Consider the following 23,996-nt stretch of genomic DNA (forward strand, 5'->3'; position numbering starts at 1 on the left):
TAAATTACACATGTGAAATTGCACCATAAATAGCAATATGGTTTTAAGATAAAACCCTACATCTTAAAATCAAAGAGGCTTCAAGATTAATACCAGGAAAACATGATCCTGAAATGCAAAATTATACATTTTTAAGCTAAATAGCTGGATATTTTTCACTCCAGGCCCTTAAAAGATGTTTGAGTAAAAGTTGCTCAAATAAACAAATGGTGTTGGAAAATAGCTGAAGTTTTTGTTTAAAGGGCTCATTGGACAGAAACTGTTTCAGAAAAATGCATTAAATTGGCAAAAGTGATTAAATAAATTTAGTCTTCAGGGTGGTGCTCAAATAAAAGTAAACAAAATCTGGGATCAGGCTTTAAAGTGAAAGCCGATATCACAATTTAAGATCAATTAATCTCGATAATCTAAATTTGTTGGATTATTTTGTAATACCAATCATGTTCTATTTAACTGGAAAACACTTTGGCATTATGGCTGTTGTTCTAAATTGACTTCACTTGTCCGGTACTTAAAATGCAGTCCTGAGATTCTTCTCCTAATAGTGTTGGCGTGTCAGTCTCCAGTTGTTAATGGGCATCTAATTTTGCAACAAATAATTATCTGACGTTTACCACAAGTTAGTTAGAAGTGAGGAAGCCCCTTGGATGAGAGCTGAAATGCCTTGAAGAACCAAAAAGAAGCCCAGCTGCCACCTTCTTGTCTCTTAAGATCACAAAACGATAAAAAGCCTTACAACATACACATGGTCATGTCAGCATAGTTCTCTTCTCCTTTATTGTATTTAATTTGTAGACAAATGGAGACTAATATTCTGAACTAAACACAATCTCCTGGTTTCAAGCGGCACGTAATGCATGTTCTAAAGTGCACATATTCTAATGGTTTTGCTTTTCAATGGTTTTGTTTGTGATCACCACATAACTGCTGGTTTCAGCGCCTCTGTTCTTTATCCACAGCGAGTAAAACCTGTCAATTCTCAGAAAACAGGAAGTTATGAAAAATCTGCATTATCTGTTTGTTTAAAATCTTTGTGAAAACTCCCACCGGTTGCTGTGATGCTGTTCGCTGTGTTTACAGTCTGGCTAATGGGACACGCTACTGATTGCCTTTCTAGCTGTGAAGCCAATAAAAGCTCATTCTCTCCCAACAGCAGATAGAAGTTATGAAAGTGGTAGCTGCGAGGGGTGGCTGAGTTCGCCGCAGAGCTTGTAAAGCTTCCTTTTCTTTCAGTTTTACACACGACTTTTACACAACTTTTGGAAATTACACTGCAACAAGGAGACTTTTTTTCTGTTCCATGTTGTCAGAAAATAGACGCAGTGTTTTGGGGAACTATAAACAGGTCTGACATGGAAAGTGTAAAAGCATAACCAGCAGTGATTTTAGGTCTGGCATTGTGATCTCCATGGCTAATCTCAGATGTCAGATTTGTGTGTCCTCACAGGCTGGTTTGGACAGAGGGAGGCGCCATAATGCTGCTGCTGCTCCTATTTATACTTTTATTATTCTAAAAGATGATTCCAGAGAGCTACACTGGAGACCAGAGACAAATATTGCACAGTTTATAGAGACAGAAATCGACGTCCGGGGGTTTTTGTGCAGCGTGCCGATGATAGTTTGTGGCTCCAGAGCTTCATCAGCTGATTGTGTCTTTGCAGTCGCCACGGCAACAGAGGAACAGCACTGAGGAGGAGAGAAGAAGGGGTGTAGTTAGAAACAGGGTGGTATATGAACAGAGAGGGAAGAGGGAGAAAAGCTGTTTGTGCACAGAGAGAAGAGGAAGACAGAAGCAGAGAGAAACGCTGTGATTTCTTTTTTTGTTGTTGTTTTTGTGTGTCTTTTTGTGCTCGAACATGTGTTTCGGTTTGGTGATGCTGTGTCTCTGTCTCTTCCAAACAGAGCTAGATGAAGTTTGGGCTCAGCAGCAGACAGGTGAGTTTGTTTATCCATCACTGCTTCATGCCTGGAGGCTTAATTTTGCAGGTGTTTTGTTAGATTTTGAAGCTTGTGCAGCAGTTTTCTCTTTAAATAGCTTCCACATCCACTTGTTCTCAAGTTGAACAAACAGTAAATATTTCGTACATTTGCACTGATGCTGTGTGTGCAACTGTGTGCGCTATTTTAATTCAATGCAAACCACAGGACTTCAGTAGGAATCTTTATGGAGCGGCAAATGGGCACGCCATGCCCTTTTCATTATACACAACAAAAGTGACTGACCTAGTTTACAATAAAGTGTACAATAAAAATACCCCATTCCACAAGCATGCAAGTGAGTCTAAACAACAACCCGCAAACAGCCCGTCTCAGGTTTAAAATTAGACTGTTTTCCTTCTTTGCCTCCCTGCTACAGTCTGGCACAAAGTCTTAGGAGGCTGGTGGATTATCACTTGGAATTTGCTGCGTTTCTTCACATAAATGCATGTGCGTGCTTTGGAATGAATGAAATACAGCAGTTGAGGTTATATATTTGAGAATCTGACTGGTCATTCTGTAGAAAACTTCTCTCCTGCCTCCCGAGTTGGCCCACCGGTGACCAGAAACAGCTGCTTATGGAGGAGATACAGGCCCATCTGAAATGCTGTTGCACTAAACCAGAGAGTTAAATCATCCATCTACTCCTGCTGAGCTCCTCTGCATAAGGAAATGTGTTGCAGATGAACATGCTGTGAGATATGTGCTTGCAACATAAGAGGTCAGCTGTCGGTGCTGACCTCACATAATCCTCCTTTACTTTTTCATTTACTCTTATCGGCTTAATATTTACATACTGATCAGGGTTGTTTTTTTTTTTAAATGACTGTAAAAACACAGAAACTAAACTGTGTACCTAGTGTTGACCTCAGTGTTTGGCATCCCGTCTCTAAAAAGTTTGCTCAACAAATAGCCTGAAGCAGATCTAGACATTTCAGAGCATAAACTCAGAAAACGGGAAACAAAGTGAAGTGTATTGTTTTGTAAGACTGAATCACTGATGGGATGTTTTCATTTGTGAATCCCAGAGTGACTCTTATTTCACATCAGTCATGTGCAATTTGACTTGTAACAGGAAAACGTGTTTTAGGAAAGTGGCAGGACAAAAGAAGACGGTTATCTGCCAACAGCTGAGCAGCATCTTATTCTTTGAATTACGTGGTAATTTGGAACAGCATTTGTGTGGGAAATAGCTTTGGCCTGTACTCATCTCCTTCATTCATTTGCCTTATCAGGCAGTGAGAAGCAGAAATAATCTCTTTGTCTCTTCACAGAACAACGGTGACGCAAGCACACTTTTGTTGTCGTAACTGGACTTGAACAAACACTTGTCTCTTGTCTTTGTAGCTCTTTGTGAGAGGTTGCAGCCTTAGAGGGGTGTTATCAATTGCATTTGAGGGAGTTGCCAGTATGTCTGCATGGACATATGTATGTCTGCATGCAAGGAAACCATCTGCTGTCCAGAATTAGGATTGAAAATGGAAATGTAATGACTGATGTTAAAATACCCAAAGAGGAGACTCTAAGAAGGTCAGAAACACCGAAAGTGACCATTTTACTTTGTCATGTCTTGTTTGGGACCAATATAGTAAATAATATGTGTTGCCATGTGGATTTGGTTAGAGGTGCACTGTAAAAAAAAATGTAATTAAAAAATCCGGGAAAAAATTGTGAAAATATGGCAGCAAGGCCATCAGGAAAAAAATATTTTAAAAAAACGCAGATGAATACTGTAATGTTCAAAATACTGGCAAATATCTGTAAAATAATTTTAGTTTATTAAAATAAAGTAAAGCTGTGTAATTTTAGAGTCTGAAGAAACTCCCTGCATGAAAGCAGCCAGACGGACCAGGGCGGTATATTAATGTTTTTTTCTGACAGGAAGACTAAGAATGATGAGGTGATTATCATGGCTTTATTTGTTCAGAGATGTTTCTGGCTCTACTCATAAACCTCCTTTACACTGTAAAGAATAAATAAAAATGCAAAAAATAAGAAATAAAATAAAAAGATGAAAAAGCTGCTAAAAGCTATAATGTTCAAAAACTGTAAAAAATGGTGACAATAACAGCAAATAAAATGAAAGTAAATGAAAAATTGATATATCTAGCTCATTTAAATTCATTAAAATGATCTCATTTTGCAGTCACACCCTGCAAAAGAAGAAATGGTTATTTGTGAAAATATAGCTTTTTAAAGTCTTATTTTCTGTCATTTTAACTAGATAATAGCTGTAATTTAACAAAACAGAATAAATCTGTAAAAAAAAATTTTTATTTCTTTAATGCTTGTTATGCATGATTTTTAAACAACAGCAAATATCAGTAAAATACCAATTTTTTTTGCTTTTTAAACTTTTTTAATGTGGGTATTATTTATTTATTCAGTTTTGGCATGTTTTTTGTTTTGTTTTTTACTGTAAATATACAAAATTAATACCTGTTACAGTGATTTTACTTGGTATTATTTAGCAAAACAGTAAAAATCTGTAAAATCAACTTTTTAAAAAAAAAAAAATTTGCGTAAGAAACTGTTTTAAAATACACTATCATTTTATCAGTGTAGTTTGCTGAAAGCCAGAAACAAAAATGTTAAAATGATAGAATAGTGTTGACCATTTCCTTTTATTTGTCTTACAAGACAATTATAAGCAGAAATATTTTTGTTGTCTATTCCACTGCAGAGATTTGTTTTCTTAATAAGAGGAGAAAAGTGAGACGATCGGTGCTTTGTGTAGTACCAAGACTTGACCAAAGAATGCTGCGCCTTTTAAGAAATGTTATCTATTGCATTTGGCATTTTTTTAAAGATTTCTTATTAAAGGAGGCTCCTCTGAAAGCATTAAAACTCATAATAATTGCTGCTGAAACATATCAGCAGTTCAGTTTCTGGCCAAAATACATACAGAGAGAGAAACCAGCTATCAGCTTCCAGTAAGTCATTCTTTCTTAACTATCAAAACAAAGTTGACTTGGTTCTCAGCAGAACTTACTGCAGTGGAATAACACTGGGAAACGGCACATCTGCAACTGTGCCACACTGCTTGAAATGAACTATACGAGTGGCTGGTCATTGTGGGTGATATTCAGAGTCCATGCCAGCTCCTCCAGCCTCTGCTCAGGAAGGGAGTGTCCTCTCTGACCACTCAGAGCTGACCACGGCAGCAACAGGCAGCCAAATGTTGAGGTTTGGTAGCTCCTAAACGAGTGGGCAGAGGTCAGATTTCCATCCAGGACATCTGCCCGTTCATGCCCTCAGCAGATTTCCTCTTTTACCTCTCGGCTCTTTTGGATACGCTCGTCATCTTTATTGCCTTAAACTTTTAAAATCTTTGCAAACTTGGTCTAAACCTCATCTATATTCCGGGCCAGGTGTGGTTTTATCCCAAAACATCGTTTTAATTTTCTGACTCACCAACACCATGCTGGCTCGCTGCAGCAGCTAAAGGTTGGCTGCTCACAAGCTGAGGCCATTATCTATTCTTAGGGATTATCATCTAACCGAGGCACCACCCTGCACTTTCTCCCCAAAGGAAGGGGTGCAGATGCACAAAACAAATCTTGATATTGATTCACCACTTAGGTATTCTACTGAAATCCTCCCCCATTTGCAATGGAGTCTTTTGTTTGGGGATGCATTTTATGACACGGACGTTAAATTAATGTGCTTTGCATGGAATATATGACACATTTCACTGTTGTTTCTGTGGAAAACTTCAAACTTCTGAACACAAAATCACTGCATAGAAATGTAAGCAATCCTATCTCAGTTACTGACGATGCTAGTTCTGCTTTTAATGTGATGTAATCCCGTGGCATTGCACAATACCCTTATTTGACATTGCCTAGCAAAAGGGACAGCGTAGGCTCCACCCTAAGGCCCACTGAGACCCCACAAAATAATAAATATAATAATAATAGAATAAACAAAAACCTCCCTTTATTATAATGATTCAAACTCAACACTGCATTTTCTCAGGCGTCCTGCCACACAACTGCCAAATTTAAAGTACAGCGGATGATGGGATGTCAACAAAAGTGAAGAACAGACACACGAACACACAGAAATTTGTCATTTACAGTTCAATAAATACAGAATTAACTTGTATTTATTACTTAAACTTCTCTTTTTATACAATTTTGGGATGTATTTTATGATAGACAATAAATTAAACTGCTTTGTAGGCACTATATGACATGTTTAACTGTTACTTGTATGAAAACTTCTACACGTAAACTCACCATTTTAATCAGTCAAACAACTTTAAGTGATTCTAATTCAGTGTTGATGGTTGAACAGACTATTAATAATAGTAGTTCTGCCAATTTCTATGTATGATGTTCTACATTTACCTTTGATGTTGCCTAGAAAAAGGGCTCCCCGGGTAGCCAAAGGCTTCCTGAGGTCCCCAAAAAGACCCCCAAAAATGCAACCACTTTTTATCCTAATGGTTTCAAACTTAACACAGCATGTTCTCAGGCTTCCTGCAACATAACTGCCAAAGTATAACGGATGATTGGTTGTCAACAAAAGCAAAGAACAGACACACAAACACACTGGTTTCAAACTCAACACTGCTCTTTCTCAGGCCTCTTGCAAACCAAACGCCAAGTTTGAAGTAAATTGGATGAAGAGCTGTCAAGAAAATTGAACAACAGGCATACAAACACATGCAGATTCCTTCATATAAAGAAATAAACTGTATTTATTAAATAAGCTTTTATCTTTGTGCCATAATTTGCATAGTTGCAAGCACTTTTGCAGTGACTTAAAAGTACCTAAACTTATTTCAAAAGAAACTAAAAGATTAAAAATGTTGAAATCGTACAATATCCGTACCACATTTACTCTTCTTTGTAGGTATTTATGCTCATTTTCCAACAATCTAATGTAGGTTTGAACAAGAGGTTGCAGTCTGGTGCATTTTTTTCACTATATAATGTCCTATTTTATATGCATTCCAAGAAACATTGTTAGATACCCAGCAGCAGGAGCAGAGGTTGGGTTATTTTTCTATGCAGTAAATAATTTATATTGGAAAGAATAATTGGAAAGCTAGTTGTTGTCAGTTTCACCCTAAAGAATCTGACTCCCATTTTGTGATTTGATTGTCTGCCAGTGGATTCAGTAACACAGCTTAGAGGGGGAGCGATGACCTGAGAAGATATTCTAAGTCATAACTTCATATTCAGCACTCCTTCCAGCTTAAAGCAGAATATGTTTATCTCCTCAACACGCGTCGTTTCTCCTCTTACCTCATAGATGCCACAGCAGGGCGGATCAACAATCACACGTCTGAGGTTTAATATATGAGCTGCCACGAACGCACTGACGCAGCAGCTAATTGAATCAAAGGGCGGAGGGAGAAACACTCATGAAGCACCCCATGAGGTCAGGACGTTTGGGTTGTCACTTCAGAAAACTTGTTAAATGATGCATTGTAGTTGTGATGGCTGTGGAAGACATCAGCGTTGTAACTGTGCGGATGTTCGAAGCAGCCAATGTCCCACACAGTCTGAACTCTGGGGGTTTGGCACCGGACGAAGCCGAGCGACCGGCAGGCCCGAGTTCTCCTCCCACACTGAAGGCATCAAACCAACGTCAACTAACATTTCACTGGCAGAAGAGGAGCTGCACTGGCACAAATCAGAACCAGCTTTAGAGGTTCACGGAAATGTGGCCAACTTCAAAATGTCAGATGTAATTTTCTACAACTGGTTTTCTTGGCGGGTTTTTTAGCCTTTTTTTTTTTTTTTTTGCTATTAAGACGAGTGCTTTCTGTTTAACATCTACAAAAGTGCACAAAGGAAGGATTAAGTTCTGGTCTGTTGATTCTCTCATTAATCAGAAGTAGAAGAGTGGGAGATACGGCTGCTTGCGAGGAAGGTCTTATCATCTTTAACTGGGCTTGAATGGGTTTAAAATACTCAAAGAGATGGTCGGTTGATCACAAACACCTGCAAACTAAGCATGCTGTCTTTGCATAATCTACTTGGGACCAACACACTACATGTCGCGTGTTATAAAGTGGGTTTGGTTCGAGTTGGAGTTAATTTTCACTGTGAAGCCATAATTTTCACGCTCTGTTTGGGTTACAGTACACTCTCATCCAGGCAGTAAATTATGTCAAAGTTAGGAAGTTTTGCAGACCTCAGGATCCAACTTCAAAAATATTTCTCCTCATCCCACTTTCATTTTTTGTTTTTTTTTTTCCAGTTTTGCATTAAGAATTTAACATAGATTGTTTCAAAATTAAAATAGATTTATTTTTCAAGACAATTTGTTCATTGGAACTTGTATTTGATCCAGTATAAACTTTTACAATATGCAAAAGTATCTATTTTCTTTCCTCTATTAAGCTAAAGCCAACTGTTGAAGAATTTCCTGCAGTTCCAACAAATAAATTGTTTAAATTAGTGCTGTGGGTCAACATCAAGACATAAACAAGTCACATTATTGTAGTTTTGAGGCAACATATGTTAAATGCTTAATGCAAAACAATGAAGTTAAAATGGGATATGTTTTTAAATGGGACTCCTCCTAAGTTTTAAACATTTTCCTGGCACAAGTGTGCACTGTAGGTCAAACAGGGTGTGTGAAGTATGGTTGCACAATGAAAATGAAATCCACCTTGTAACTAAACCCACACTGTAACACATAGCGTGCACTGTATTAGACATAACAGATTATGAAAAGACATCACTCATCATGTTCAGGTGTCTCTGATCGCCTCCACACACCCTATTTAATCACTTAAACATCAGTCATTTCAATTAAGTTTCCAGAACTTCTAAGTAGCATTTGGCATACACAACAATACATTTCCAGCCAATTTATTGTGCCTTGTTCCTCTAATAAGCTAAAGCCAACTATTGTCTTGTACACCTGAGTCAAATAAGGTTTCCTCCCATGCAGTGCATCAAAAACAAAAGTGCATTGAACAAAGAAAATAAGGACAGCATGTACTATTTTTATTAAATTCAATTTATTATTCTTAACGAAAGAAAAGAGTTGCAACACAGCATCTCTACAACAGAATGGACGTCATGAAACAACCAAGTATGCTGGAAATGATCATGGGCAGATGAAGAGTGGGGTTGCAGAGAATTAACAAGCTTGTTGATGCTGTTTGAGATGAAATGTCTGACTTTATCTGAAGGGCTTGGTAAAACTGAAGGACATTTTAGGATCACTTAGCCCAGTATGTCCATTCAGAGAAGTCTCAGATAATTTCTTAGATGATAAACAGTGAATTTGGGGACATTCTGGCTATGGCCTTCGCTAAAATATCAGCATCCAGCATGCCAACAGCCTGTTCTCATCATTCTCTTCCCATCTGCTACATCGTTTTATTTGAATAAAGCTGCATTTTAAGGTGGACTTTTGTAGTGTCTGTGGATTGTTCACATTGTGTGATCATTGGCCCTTAAAGCCACAACTGACGAGTGTGGATTCAATCAGTGATCAACAATTTCTCACCAGTTGAACAGCTTGAAAACTTGTGTGCACAGCTGGCTCAGAATAAACTTTTCTCTGATCATAACAATGCAACTGAAAGGGCAATTTGTGTTCTGCATTTAGGTTTGTTCAAACTCGTATTTGCAAACCTCAGGATCTGACTTTAAAATTTTTATTCTCATCTAACTTTACCTCGGTTGTTTTGCATTGAACATTTAACACAGGTTGGTTCAAAACTAAAGCAGGCTGACTTTTTTTTGGCACAGGATGTTGATGCACAAAACTAACACACTACATGGGAGTTTGATGTGATTACAGCTTATTCAACTCAGGTGTACAAGTCAAGAGATGGAGCAAACACCTCCAACAGGTGGCTTTAGCTCATTGGAGAAACAAGGTAGAATATCTTGGATAGTAATATGTTTTTCAGACCAAATGCAGCCAACACGCCAACTTTGCAATAAAAGTTTCCTGCCCTCCTTAACTGGGCTTGAAAGCCTAAATGAAATAGCTGAGGTTTGAAGTTTAGCGGAAAAAGCAAGTACAATATAAAACTATACAGTATGTTGTTTTTAAATCTATTCCTGAAGTGCTGCCACTGTCTAATTAATGCACAAGTAATGCAAGCCTAATAGGCCAAAATCTAGCTTGTACTGCTGCTAATCTTGCGATTTCATCCCACTACTAACTCCATATTAACTTTTAAATGCAACTGCAACTTGTTTATCTCAATGTTTGAGACAACTACTCACATTTTAGTGGTTAACCGGAGTTTCAGGGTAGAATACAGCCTGTGTAGGAGGATATTAACTGCCGGGGGTGGAGTAGCTGTGTTTTTAGCTAGCATTAGCATGAACTGCAGGACAAGCATGGTTAAAATAGAAATACTTTATTAATCCCCGAGGGGAAATTTGGTTGTTACAGCAGAAACAATAAAGTTACCAACACCATAAAATACACAGTAAGTAATATACACACTAAGAAAAGGGTACTATGTGAAATAAGAAGGTAAAATAACCCAATCTGAATGTTAGATAGTGGTTAAACAGTTTGAGGGTACAATTTAGTCTGTTTGGTAGGACATTAGCTCCTGGAGGCGGACTAGCTGTGTTGCTAGCTAGGTTATCTAGCATTAGCATGAACTGGAGAACTAATACAGACCAGTGAAAGGGTAAAAATAGCCACCTCTGAATGTCAAATAGTGGTTAAGTAGAGTTTGAATGTAGAATGCGACCTGTTTATGAGGACATTAGCTCCTGGGGGCGGAGTAGCTGTATGTTGCTAGCTAGGCTAGCTAGCATTAGCGTGAACTGCGGGACAAGCACAACCATGGATACAGCTAAAATAACCACCTCTGAATGTCAGATAGTGGTTAGCCAGAGTTTGAAGGTAGAATACAGCATGTTTGGGAGGACATTAGCTTCTGAAGACAGAGTAGTAGTTTTGCAAGCGAGGTTAACTAGCATTAACATGAACCACAGGACATGCACAGGCATGTCAATGCGGTTGCAGTGAAAATAACCAACTCTTAATGTCAGATCAGCGTTTGTTTGAGCTTAGGCTGTCTAATCGGACCACTGGATGTCCAACAGAGTGACCCTGCTCAGGTTTACTATGCTCAAATGAACAGATTCCCTCCATGAAAACACCGGGGCAACAGAGACGAACTCTTCGCGGCAGCCGAGCTGACCATTGCCTGATATTCACGGTGTTTCAGTCGGGACATTGAGCACAATGGGCAGGGAGGTGATCCTGGCTTTTTTTTGGTTCCGAGACGTGTCCAGCGCTGCTTCAAAGCCTCCTGTAGTTTGTTAAAGCCAGGAACAGAAAATAACAAACGATAAGAACAGGAGGTGACCATAAACTAGGGTTAGTCGAGAGTCCCCGCGAAAAAGATTCGCTGCCGCCGGCTTGTATAGGCTGCGGAGTGCCGTAAAGGGGGTAGAAAAGGCGCAATCAGCAACCGTTTACCGTAATGATCCGAAAAGATTGAAAGATCCGTACAGCACAGAAACGAGTACAACTTTGTGTAATATCACTTAAATATCAAATGATTCAAAATTAAATCACCCGTCAATACCTGCATTATTTATAAGTTAAGCACTTCAACATTTTCTCCTATAAACAATCATGAACACTTTTTAAGTCTATAGTGAAAATGATCACTGATGCACAAGCAATAAAATCTGTAATCCTTGAAGCAAAACTTTCTAATTGTCTAATTTCCAGTCTATCTGCATTTATCTATCTATCTATCTATCTATCTATCTATCTATCTATCTATCTATCTATCTATCTATCTATCTATCTATCTATCTATCTATCTATCTATCTATCTGTCTGTCTATCTGTCTATCTGTCTATCTGTCTGTCTATCTATCTGTCTACCTGTCTATCTATCTATCTATCTATCTATCTATCTATCTATCTATCTATCTATCTATCTATCTATTGTTTGGACCTATGTGCCTATGTGCTGTGCATGCTTACATCATGGCTAAAAGAACTGCCAAAAGAGAATGAAAAAACTGACTGTGAGTCTTCCCAAGGACTGGTGACCACTAGTACCACTAATCAGGGCTGTAGTGGCTATCCTCCTAAATTGATGCCACCGATATTGAACTATTTGGATAATGTAACTTTGAAAAACCGACAGGCAAGTGCATCAGACTTTGCACAGGGTTTATCAATGGAAATCAGTGTCTGCTGCAGTTCAGACAATGGGAAGGACAGTGCATTGCATCAACGCTTACACGCTGTTCGGCACAAAATTATAAAATGAAACTTTGCCAAAGAATGTGGGAAGAAGCCTGATGATTTATAAGAGCACATTCTTTGGAGAAAGGAGATTAAGATACATTTTCTGGGCTTAAATAGAGTCCAGCATGCCAGGACTACCACATAGAATGCATAGTCCTGACAGTGAAGCACAGAGGTGGGAGAGTGATGATATGGGGCTGCATGAGTGCAAAAGATGTTTGTAATAGTTTGTAAAGAAGCAAAAAAGTTAAAATTGAGCCCTGGATAAGTATATGGCCTGACCTGAATCCAACAGAGCATCTTTGGGGTATTTAAAAGGGAAGTGTAGAGCAACACAACCCCTCCAGCAAATAGCGGTTGAAAGAAATATTCTCTGGAGAATGGCAGAGCATCCTCTATGCTGAGGAGGATTGAGTCTATCATTGAAAAGGGGGTTAAATATCAGTAATGATAGCTGCACGGACTTTTGTTGCATTATTTTTTGCTTGAGTTCCTACTATCCTGCTGTGGGGCTGTATTTTTAATGTAGTAAACTTAGAAGACATGTTTAACTGAGGTCTGAGTCAGGTTGGTTGCGTCATTTGAAATACCTCCAAAATAAGGACACCATCATTAATGCTGGTCATGTACACTTACATTTGTCTCTCATTATGAAACCTTAACTCTTTTTTTCTAATATGCACACCAACTTTTTTTTTGTCAACCAACTTAAGTGGAAACAGAAGTGGAATTGGAAAAATCTCAGCCTAACTGTAAATTGTTATGAAAATCTGCTTGAAACTTACACTTGTTTTTGCATTTGTAACACAGGGTGGTGCAGGTTTGTGTCGTGAGAACCACATATATGCTGAAATTGCACTCTTCCTGAATAATCTATTAATTATGTATTCTTAGATCATTTTTATCTTGCATAAGGGTGCACTTTAACTTTGTTTGCAAAAGTGCTGGTTAGTTAGATTCTTATTTCAGTCAGCATTTAATAGAGTAATTATTCATCTTTTGCTAGTTCCTTAGATTAACAAAAATACGCTTATTCTTGAACGTCACCAGAAAAGACTCTTGGGAGGTCAGTCAAGGTATTTTCCCTCGTGTGGCTTCAAATGTACAGCTGCATCAACCTCTGAGGTTGTGCAAGGACAAAAACATCCACAGGTCTACATCCATTGTCGGTATAAACATATCACTCGACATGCATTTTCCACGCTCCATGAAAAATGACAGCACGCTGCTTAAATAAACATCTAACATCAACAGGAATATGTGGCTTGAAAGAAAGACAAATCGTCAATTAAAACACCCCCAAACTTTAAAACACGGTCTACCTACCCCAGTTTGCTTACCACATATGGTTCACTTTGTTTGTATGGCCTGACAGTTTCCTCTGAGCATCAGTAAATGCAGTTTGTATTGTTTTTGCCTTCATTCAACAATGACTTTAATTCTCAAGGCTAACATTGAGTATTGCCAAAGCAACATGCAATTTTTCATTTTTCTCGTTGTCTAAGCATGAAGCCGCAAGTGTAAACATCTGAAATGTTTCCCAAATGTTGTGCTTTCTATTCTTGAAATTCTTAGAATGAAAGTGCTGGAATTTCTACTTGAAATGCTTCATACAGTGCTTATCAAAAAACATTTACCTCCCTTGGAAGTTTTCTTTTTTTATTTCTACTTAACATTTAATCAATTTAATTTGGCTTTTTGACAAAAATGTACCAAAAAAGAAGACTCTTTCATGTCATAATATTAATTAATGAAAAATGTAAAATATTGCAAAGGTGCTGGACTTATTTTAGGTTTTATATTTATTTTAATATAAAATAATTGTAAAGGTGCATCTACTAAATACTGATGCAGTTACATATTTTAGGTTTTCTATTTTACTTGTTTTAATGTAAAATAATTGCAAATGTGCATCAACTGAATTCTGATGCAGTTAATTATTTTTGATTTTATTTATTTTAATATAAACTAAGTGCATATGTGCATCTACTAAATACTGATGCAATGACTTATTTTAGGTTTTATATTTTTTATTAATTGATATTAGTTAGAAATCTGTTTTCACTTTGACATGAAAGAAGTTTTATTTAGAATTTTTTGTTTAAAAAAAGTAAATTAAATACTCAGATTTAATGTTATTAAAGCAATAAATACCTTTTGTATACACTGTAACTTCTATCATCGCATCACATACACCAAAAAAGATTCTTTCACGTCAAAGTGACAGCAGATTTCTACTAAGTAATATCTTTCAATGAAAAATGTCAAATGAGTGCATTTGTGCATCGACTAAATACTAATGCAATTATTTATTTTCCGTTTCATATTTTTAATTAACTGACATGTTGAAATCTGTTTTCTCTTTGACAAGACGGAACCTTTTTTGCAAGTTACTGTCAAAAAAGCCAAACTGAGCATGATTTCATCTTAGAAAAGCAGTTAAAGGAGAAAACTTCCAAGGGTGTAAACATTTTTATAGGCACTGTAACTTCAGTCATTGCATATACACATAGTAAGAAGAACAGCAGGTTAAACTGATGTGCATTATTGTGGACAGATGGCTGGTACAGTGTGATCTCACAGCAGCATGGGGAGTCAACTGGAGGTGAGCATCCAGCCCATAGGTCGTCCTCTGGCCACAGCCGGACCAGCAGGGCCGTCCAGGGTGGAGGACTGACCATCAGCACCCTGCCAGACAACATGACACGAGTCGTGGTGAGTCCTGCACCGCACTGTGTCTTCTGACTGCACCGGTTTGTGGTGTTTGCTGTGATGTGTTTGTTTTAGTTGGAGTTAAACACTGCCCTCTTTTGGAAAAGACACATTCACTCCTCTCCACTCGCTTGGAGAAGCATCAACATATGATTTAACCATGTTCTCTCACACTCCCTGAATACATGCTATGCCTTTACAACCCGTGTGTTTTTCTGTCTGGAAGGAGGATTCTGGCAAGTATTACACGTGGCGAAGCTTCGGCCCTGAGGATCAGCGAACACAAGACCTCTGGGTAGACATGAGTGACGTCCGGCACGGCCAAGTCAGAGTCCACGGCATCCTGTCAAACTCATACAAGCAGGCTGTGGTGAGTCTTAGGATTAAATGCACAAGTCACCAATGAAAAAAAAACAAAAACTGAATTTATGTGAAGTTTACAAAACCATCTATTGGTCCAAAGTGCTGTAGGGGGTATAGCTCAGTGGTAGAGCATTTGACTGCAGATCAAGAGGTCCCCAGTTCAAATCTGGGTGCCCCCTGCTCACATAAGCTACAACATATAATTTATTGCTAAATACAAAACCCTTCAAGACATCCACCATGGGGGATGTCAATTTTAAACACCAACTAAATCATTCACAGTAGAGAGACATGGAACTTGCTTTTTAAAAAATCTTTTTGTCCTTTAAAAAGGACCTTCTTGGCACCAAATTCCTCATATGTGAAAACCTACTTTGCAAAAAGATGGATTCTGATACAGCAATTTACAGAAAACACAAAAGCAAAACAAAACATTGTTCCACCTTAATATGAGTAATATTCTCAGCCAAACGTCTTTGTTATTTAAAGGAAGATACCTAAACCATACTGTAACATATGAATATGTCCACGCAATCATTTTTCTCTCTTAAAAGAATGAGTATTGTAAGTTGCTGTAGGGGGTATAGCTCAGTGGTAGAGCATTTGACTGCAGATCAAGAGGTCCCCAGTTCAAATCTGGTTGCCCCCTGCTTATACAAGTGTGTTGAGTATGATTTATCCCTGGAAATATAGCGTCCCCAATGGGGAAAATCTGCTTTAATTACCTCCTGATGTAATCTACAATAGGGACAGATGAAACTGCAGTGCTACAAGTTGTTCATTTTATCTAATAAAAAATTGTAATGAAGTGAGACTAAAGATCCATACATCTTTAAATAACAATGCTCCCTACACACTAAATTTCTTATTCCTATGGGCAAAGGATTACACAAAATTACATGACATTACAGTCCTGCCTTCATAAGCAAAAGTAAGAAGTGAGTCTCCTGAAAAAATGACTTTGTCCTACAACTTGCACATTCCTGCACACTGTAAATATTTCTATTACTTTCTGTTGTGAATAATCCCTTTGATTGGCTCCACTTACTTCTAATTTGTCATGTAAGACTTTGTGTCTTTTGATTTGCAACAAAAAGTCTGGACTAAAAAACATACCAAAGCATTGTTCTACCTTAATATGAGTAATATTTTCAGCCTGGTCACCCTTAAAGCTTGTAAAAATTGTCTTTCATTTTATATATATGTCTTTTAACACACCTGCACCATACATTAACATATGAAAATTTCCTCGCTGTCATTTTTCTCTCTAGATAGAATGACTTTTAATTTCGTCTTGGGGGTATAGCTCAGTGGTAGAGCATTTGACTGCAGATCAAGAGGTCCCCAGTTCAAATCTGGGTGCCCCCTGCTTACATGAACTACAATATGTAACTTTTTAACAAACATACAACCTTTCAAGACATCCACCATGGGGGGTGTTAATTTTAAACACCAACTAAATCATCCACATTAGGGAGACATGGAACCTCAATGCTCCACGTTCTCTGCATCATCTAAATAAAATAAGAGTCTATAGGGCTTCAAACATTCTATCAGCAGAGTTCAAGAGTTCAGGTGCCCCTTATCATTTGTGAGCGCAAATTTCTTCCACTCCCATATTGTTCTTTAAACCCTCTGAGTTCTGTAGTGCAAATAGAGAGGTGATTTATATGGGTTTATACGTCTCTCTGCCCTTGTAAACTCACAGTTCTGCATCTGTCAAAGGAGAAAAACTTGACAATTCCCCCCCTAACATTTTATGTGAGAGCTGGTCAGGATGGAATTCAGTCTGAAATGTAAAGTAACACAACATTTGTCAGCACCTGTCCAGGCTGTTGTCCAACACCTGACACCTGTGTAATACATACAGCTCACTTTAATACAGAAAGATGTGACGGATCAGACAAGAAAAACTCCACCAAGACTGAATACTGATGAACTAAACCCAAGTGGACCTGCTGGTTGGTGCTTTCTAGACACATTCAGTCACAGTTGGAGAAGCAGCAGTTGTTGATTTTATCACTCCCCAGATCAGACTGTAAGTGGACAAAGCTGAGAAGAAAAATGTGATTGCAGCTTTGGGAAATCAAAAGACAGGTGGCTTCGGTTTATTTTTGACGCAGCTACACTGGCACTCGAAGGTAATCTATATCGGCGTTACAGAAAAGGTCAGCTGTTCCGTTGGCCCCGTTGATTTTGATTCTGATAATGTTGGAGAATGAATCAGTGTTTTGGGTCAGAATATCTGTTTTGGAAAGTTGACACGCAGAAATGTCAACAGTCTGCCTTTACACAGCCAAGTTGTGTCTGTGTTTTAACTGGTGTACTGCAAAATAGTGACATCAGGCTTCCTGGGAAAAAAATAGTCCCAAACAGGCTGCTTGCAAAAAGACTCTGCAAATGTCCAGTCACTGAACAAACAATGTGCTTTGAGTATGAGCGTGTGGGGGTATAGCTCAGTGGTAGAGCATTTGACTGCAGATCAAGAGGTCCCTGGTTCAAATCCGGGTGCCCCCTAATTTATATATTTACTGCAAAATGTTGATAGGATCATCAGAATGATGGAAAACTAAAAAAAAAAGTAAAGCTGCTGTTTGATATGACTTTAATAAAGCTGCTACGAGTGGATTAACTTCTGCATGATCTGCCCGTTTGCTTCCACCTGGGAGAAAAACAGATTCTTCTGCTGCCAGTGAAACTACTTCATTAGGAAGCAAAAACAGCCATGGTATTAGGTACAACCACGAAATCTAATGTGAGGTCAAGGGTTTAGGTTTTCCTTTTTCCCAGCCAAGCAAGCCCTTTGCAGCTTCTTTATTCTATTCAGTGCAATTGAAATTCTGTGCTCTGCAGGATAATTAATAGTTTGAAAATTGTGCATTCAATTTTCTCAAAATGACATATAAATGTATATTTAAATCCCTCTCCTTCCCCGTGTGTCTTCTCTCTTCGCAGAGGGTCGCCCTGTCATTTGACTTTCCTTTTTACGGCCATTACCTGAGGCAGATTACCATAGCAACAGGAGGTACAGTTTGAATTTCTAACAGATGTTCTAGTGACCTTTACTGCATATTTCCACAGTGTAGAGGTGTTTCTAGCTGTGTAACACGTTGCTCTTACATATTTTCCCATCTGGCCTCTTCCAGGGTTTATCTTCACGGGGGACATTACTCACCGTATGCTAACGGTGACTCAGTACATCGCTCCTCTAATGGCCAATTTTGACCCCAGCTTCTCTAAAGAGTCCACTGTCCAATACCTGGATAACGGTATAAAACCTTGTGACATTTGAGCAGGTTCTAGTGTCTGGGATTGTGTGATTATTTGTCTGATTCCTGTTGGTTTTCTTTCCTTCAGGTGAGGTGTTTGTGATCCAGTGGGAGCAGGTCAGACTCTCAGGCAGAGAGTCGGTCGGAGCTTTTACATTCCAGGCTGCACTTTACAAAACTGGAACCATCACTTTCAGCTACCGAGACGTGCGACACATCTCTTTACTAGCTTTCTTCAATCTGATCATGTAGTTCTCTCGTGTATTTTTGCCTGCATATATTGATCTTCTTTTCTGTTTACCAGATACCGATGTCACTAGATGTGATTGGTTCAGCTGAGCATCCGGTGAAGGCTGGTTTGTCTGATGCCTTCATGGTCATGTCACCTTCTTCTCAGTCAACAGGTTAGCAGAAATGGTCTCACTTATCCTAAAGACATTACTTCTCAGTTAAAAGGTAGGTTTTGCTCTTATGTGGAGTCAGTTTAGATTTACTGTATTAAAAATAAAGGCCACACATCACAAATTCAAATCTTTTTTTTTTTTTTAAATATTCATATGTTCATCTTTATTTTTAATGACAGACTCCTCATCAGCATGGAGATTAGCAAATTTTTAGAGAGATACTTCCTTATTTTTGTAGCTGCTTTTCATTGGAGGGGTTGTGTTGCTCTGTCTTTCTCTTTAAAACATTCCAAAGGTGTTCTATTGGATTCGAGTCAGGTGACAGACTACGTCACAATTTTTTAGAATCTCTTGTGTAATTTTGTGTTTTGGATTGTTATCGTACTGCAACATTCCTCTTCTTCAAGCTTCTGCAGGCTGGGAGTCATCTAATCGACTAGTATTTTGTTTTATCCACAGACATTCCTTCTGCATCTATAAATATCATCTCCCCAAAACCTTTTGCACTCATGCAGCCCCATATCATCACACCCCCTCCTCTGTGCTTCACTGTCAGGACTATGCATTCACTGTGGTAGTCCTGGTCAGATTCACACCAACATGCTGGACTCCATCTGAGTTGAACAAATTTATCTTGATCTCATTTTTACAGAACCACCACTGCAACTCTGATTAGTGGTACTTTGGCTCCTTCTAAACTTGATTGCTGCTGCAACTGTGTTTCAAGTTTAGTTTGTCCTCAATCATTTTGTAACCTTTGCCATCTTCTGAAGTCTCGCAGATTTTTCAATTCCTCTGGCAATTTATTTTCCAAGTGGAGCCATGGTGCAGACATGCAGATAGAGACAGTCAGAATGAAGAAAATTCTATAATTAAATATTTTCTAACCATGTTTTAGCAGTAAGGCTGATTGGAAATCACAGTGGTACTCAGATTTGTCTCCATTAACATAGGTTTTCTGACTTGTGTGTCAGTGATCACAATTTATTTACTTTTGTTGCCTTGAGTTTCTACTTTGGGGTTCTGAATTTTCAATATAGACTCTCTGGAGAATTTGTTGTGGGTTGTTCATAAGAGGAAGTACTCTACTTACTAGGTTAGAAATAATGCAATTATTGAGAGGTGATACAATTTTGAATCATTTGACATTGACATTGCACAGTGGTGTGCTCACTTATGTTGTATGTTGTAGTCCTATCATCAAAAACCATAATTAACTTTCAGCTAGTATTGCCTTTAAATCACGATATCTTTCATCCAGGCTCCCCACGGCAAACCATCTACGAATACCATCGAGTCGAGATAGACACCACAAAGATCACAAACTATTCTGCTGTTGAGTTCACTCCACTGCCCAGTAAGTGAATCCCCCATGACATCAAAATTATTCAGCATATTACCATACGTAAACACTCCAACAACTTTACCTGTTTGTCTTTTTTTAGCCTGCCTCATGCATGACAGCTGCGAGCTCTGCCACTCTTCCAATCAAACGTCTGGTTGTAGTTGGTGTCATGTCCTCCAGAGGTAAGTTGGACCTTCTGAAAAACCCACAATTTAACAGTTTTACACCTGATTTTATATCTATCTTGTGTTCTAGGTGTTCAGACGGCATGGATAGACACAGGCAAGAATGGCTGGATTATAACTGCTCAGAAGAGGTACAGCTGGACATCGAGAATTATTGTTTGTTTTATATTTTCACGTGTCTTATTACATAATCATGTTTTATTGTACTGAAAACAAGCAGAGCAAAGATGCGACCTGTGAGGATTACTCCAGAGGCGACAGCTCCACTGATTCCTCCATCACACCAGACATCGAGGACACGACGGCTCTGACTCCTCTACAAAAAGGCTGTGAAAGTGATGGTGAGGATGCAGCCAGTATTTCATTGTGTTGCTCAATAAAAATCGATTCTGCATTGGAATAAGTGGGAAACTTTCTTTCAGATGAGACTAAACGCCGTATATTCAAGACTGGCGGCGGTGAGTTACACTTCTGTTTGTAGGAGTCGTTATGATTGAGCTTTTGTAGATGGATCTTTAATCATGTTTCTTGGATTTAGATGTTAAAACAGATTCTTCTAATAAAAGCGAAGGGCTGGCGAACACTGGAGTGATAGCAGGAATCACAGCTGCCCTGGTGTTACTGTTGGCTCTGGTGCTTGTTGCTCTTTACATCAATTGTCATCCTGCTGCTGCATCACCACTTTACCTCATCCAGGTGAGCACTGAATAGTACCTGCACCGAGATGTTTTTGACATATGTCCAAATCAAATGATATTTATGATTTTTTAAATGCTTTCCAGCGACGTAAGAGCTACTGGCCTTCCTTGAAGTTTCAAAAGCAACAGCCTGGTTACACAGAAGTGGAAGGAGAAGGTCGTGAAAAAGACAGCATTGTTGAAGCTGGACCGTGTTGAAGTTTTCGAGCGGAAACACGTACATTTGTGCAAAAAAAATCCTATTCCAAAAAATGTTACATTAAGTTTCTTTAAATGTTTGTGATATCATTGCAAAAAAACATGAAATTGTTGGGTAGAGAATAGCTAAATGTTCTAAGAAACAGAACTTTTATCTCTGCTGGGAGAAGTGGTGACTGTACACCCTCCTTAAAAGAAACAGATTTGACTGCAGTAAACTGTGAAATGTTGCCACAAGGCTGCCAAACTTAGAAAATCACATAAATTGTGCCGTTTTACATCAAGCGAATAAAGACATGGATGTGCCTCGTTTTCAGTTCCTGCTGCTTTTGACTGTTAAGTTCCACCTTTTGATTTACACAAACATGTCTCACAGTTCCTCATCAGAACTCCAGCTTGCAGCGGTGTTTTTTTAATGTTATTTGATGCTCGACATAAAAATTTGTTGCTATAACTGGTCTCAAGTTATTCATACCCATACCAATCATTAATTTATAGTGATTATTTTTTAATCAATATGCTTTTTGTGGCTGGAAATGACATAAACAAGGCACTAAAGATAGTAAGTTGTGTGAGAGATGATAATTATGCATTTTAGCTATTTTTATGTTCTTCCAAGTTTGCTAAAAATCCAAATTAACCTGTGATCAATGGCAACGCCTTTATTGACCATCACAGTTATCAAACAGTTAATTTATTTGCTAACTAGCTGTCTGTACTGAGCTTTTGTTCCACTCCTCTTTGCAATTATCTCCAGACCTTTGAGTTTGGAAGACTTCCTAACAGATTCTTGACAGATCTCGACTCCAACATGTTGATTTTGTTTTCTGCTCGCCATTTGTTGACCTCTTTGGCTTTATGTTTAAGATATTTGTCTTGTTGGACACCTAAGGACGTGCTTTTCTGCAAAATGCTTGATGTTGTCCTCCACAATCTTAATGTCGTCCTCTTTTCTCATGAGTCCACCGAAAACACTCCCAAAGCATCACATTTCCTCCATGTTTGACCTTGAGGATAGTGTTTTTTTGGTTGAATGCTTTCTCCTTTCTTTGTGTCCAAACATTTTCATCTCATCCAAACTCAGAACTGATGAGCAAAAGCTTTCTTCTTCGTCCAGCAGAGCTTTTGTGTGTCTGTCTCGGAGAAGTGAAATCCTCTTTGGTCTGCATCCAACATGTTGCTACCAGAACTGCTCGCATTCATCAGGATGCTCTCAGTGCTGATCCTTGAATTCTTCTTGGCTTCTACCATTTTTGCCAGCACAGGGGTAATTTTTGGCTTCCTACTAAGCCCTGTGAGATTTTTCTTGGTGTGAAACTCTTCATACTTTTGAATTATTCTTGCACTGTGGTCACTGGCACTTAAAAACACTTGGATATGTCTCTTTAGTTCCACAATGTGCAGCTCTTTGGTTTTAACCATAATTTGCAACTAATTTGCTCAATTTATAGTGTTATAAGACTCTAGAACATGATAGACATTACTAGAACTATGTGGAATGGAAACGAGCATGGGGTGTCAAACATATGGCAGCGAGCTAAAAGCAGCCTGCCAGAGGGTACAATCCAGACATTAAAAGACTTTGACTGCCAATTTTGAATTTGTAAAACTGTAGATTTAAAGCAATTTCTAGATCTTGACAAGTTGTTTTGATCATAAAGTAAAATACTATATCATGCAGTTCCAGAGACATGTGACTAAATGTTTGGTGCCTTTGTAGATACTCTGTGATCTTTAACTTGTAATGCCCATGTGTAAATGATAAACTGAGGCATATAATTGTTGAAATTGCACTTAATTTTCTTAAGAAATTTCAGGCTGTTCGTGTTTTGTAAAAAGATAATTCATTTAATGTAAACATTTTCAGAATTGTACTTTTTTGTTCTACAACAAAGGGAAAATTTTGATGCTGTCATTATTTATAGGTTATTATGCTCTAATTTTACTGATGTGGCCCACTTCAGATCAAATTGGGCTGCATGTGGCCCCTGAACTAAAATGAGCCCCCATGTAGAAGCTGCATTTTCTTGACAATTTAATGGAATTTTTAGTACAACTCTATCATTAACATGTCTAGCACAGTGTCTTACCATCTATTATCACTTGTTCATGTCATTTCCAGCCACGATAAACCACTATAAATCAAATTTTGGAAGAGGGAAGCATCATTTGGGACTGTACATGGAGGATACAGTACAGCTTTTCTGTCAGCAGGTGTCAGCCTAACCAAGTGCATCACCTGGACGTGAAGTAGGACATGCAGTGAACGTGGCAGATGTGTGAAAATGTGATTTGAGAGCAGCAGCGGATTGGTAAAGCCCCAAAAACCTGCAGCAATAAAGATGATCGCATGAGTTTGCTATGCGGAGTAGCAGATAGAGGGAGGACGTGAACATGCACAAGAGGGAGGATTTCTTGCAAACACTGTGGACTCAAGTTCATGAATATGCACAATGCACAGATGTTCTTCGCTGCTTGGAAACCATTTATTCCGAGTTTTTCTAAACAATAACGAACCTCCCACACTATTTCTCTTCCCTTTTTGCTCGGACACGCGCACTCGAGGGAGGAAGGGAGGGAGGGAGGGAGGGAGGGAGGGAGGGAGCGAGGAGGAGGAGGGGGGAAGG

At 38.5% G+C, this 23,996-nt stretch overlaps 1 protein-coding gene and 4 non-coding genes across 6 annotated transcripts; all 5 read left to right on the plus strand.

Annotated features, from left to right (window-relative positions):
* The first annotated feature begins 1,723 nt into the window (after positions 1 to 1,723).
* Positions 1,724 to 21,685, plus strand: LOC111574250 (plexin domain-containing protein 1-like). Of its 2 annotated transcripts, none has more exons than XM_035952131.2 (14): positions 1,724 to 1,935; positions 14,753 to 14,910; positions 15,134 to 15,277; positions 18,226 to 18,295; positions 18,417 to 18,539; positions 18,628 to 18,746; positions 18,844 to 18,943; positions 20,205 to 20,300; positions 20,389 to 20,470; positions 20,544 to 20,604; positions 20,691 to 20,814; positions 20,896 to 20,931; positions 21,012 to 21,169; positions 21,256 to 21,685. In XM_035952131.2, exons 1-14 carry the CDS (start codon positions 1,857 to 1,859, stop codon positions 21,367 to 21,369), a joined length of 1,464 nt encoding a protein of 487 aa, XP_035808024.2. In that variant the 5' UTR covers positions 1,724 to 1,856; the 3' UTR covers positions 21,370 to 21,685. The 2 variants fall into 2 exon arrangements, with proteins under 2 accessions (XP_035808024.2, XP_023134523.2); XM_023278755.3 differs by having other exon boundaries at positions 1,726 to 1,935; positions 20,694 to 20,814.
* trnac-gca (transfer RNA cysteine (anticodon GCA)) lies at positions 15,378 to 15,449 on the plus strand. Its single transcript has one exon. It is a non-coding gene; the product is annotated as a tRNA-Cys (tRNA).
* Positions 15,848 to 15,919, plus strand: trnac-gca (transfer RNA cysteine (anticodon GCA)). The gene has a single exon. It is a non-coding gene; the product is annotated as a tRNA-Cys (tRNA).
* Positions 16,567 to 16,638, plus strand: trnac-gca (transfer RNA cysteine (anticodon GCA)). Its single transcript has one exon. It is a non-coding gene; the product is annotated as a tRNA-Cys (tRNA).
* On the plus strand, positions 17,716 to 17,787 carry trnac-gca (transfer RNA cysteine (anticodon GCA)). Its single transcript has one exon. It is a non-coding gene; the product is annotated as a tRNA-Cys (tRNA).
* Positions 21,686 to 23,996: the final 2,311 nt, after the last annotated feature.

This window comes from Amphiprion ocellaris, chromosome 19 (assembly GCF_022539595.1).
Source record: "Amphiprion ocellaris isolate individual 3 ecotype Okinawa chromosome 19, ASM2253959v1, whole genome shotgun sequence".
NCBI lineage: Eukaryota > Metazoa > Chordata > Actinopteri > Pomacentridae > Amphiprion > Amphiprion ocellaris.

Excerpts from the sequence above, each read along its gene's own strand:
- LOC111574250 (XM_035952131.2), top strand. The coding sequence starts at position 1,857 with ATGTGTTTCGGTTTGGTGATGCTGTGTCTCTGTCTCTTCCAAACAGAG. Across the intron at positions 18,540-18,627 it reads TGTCCAATACCTGGATAACG|GTGAGGTGTTTGTGATCCAG; the intron begins GTATAAAACCTT and ends TCTTTCCTTCAG. Across the intron at positions 20,815-20,895 it reads AAAAGGCTGTGAAAGTGATG|ATGAGACTAAACGCCGTATA; the intron begins GTGAGGATGCAG and ends ACTTTCTTTCAG.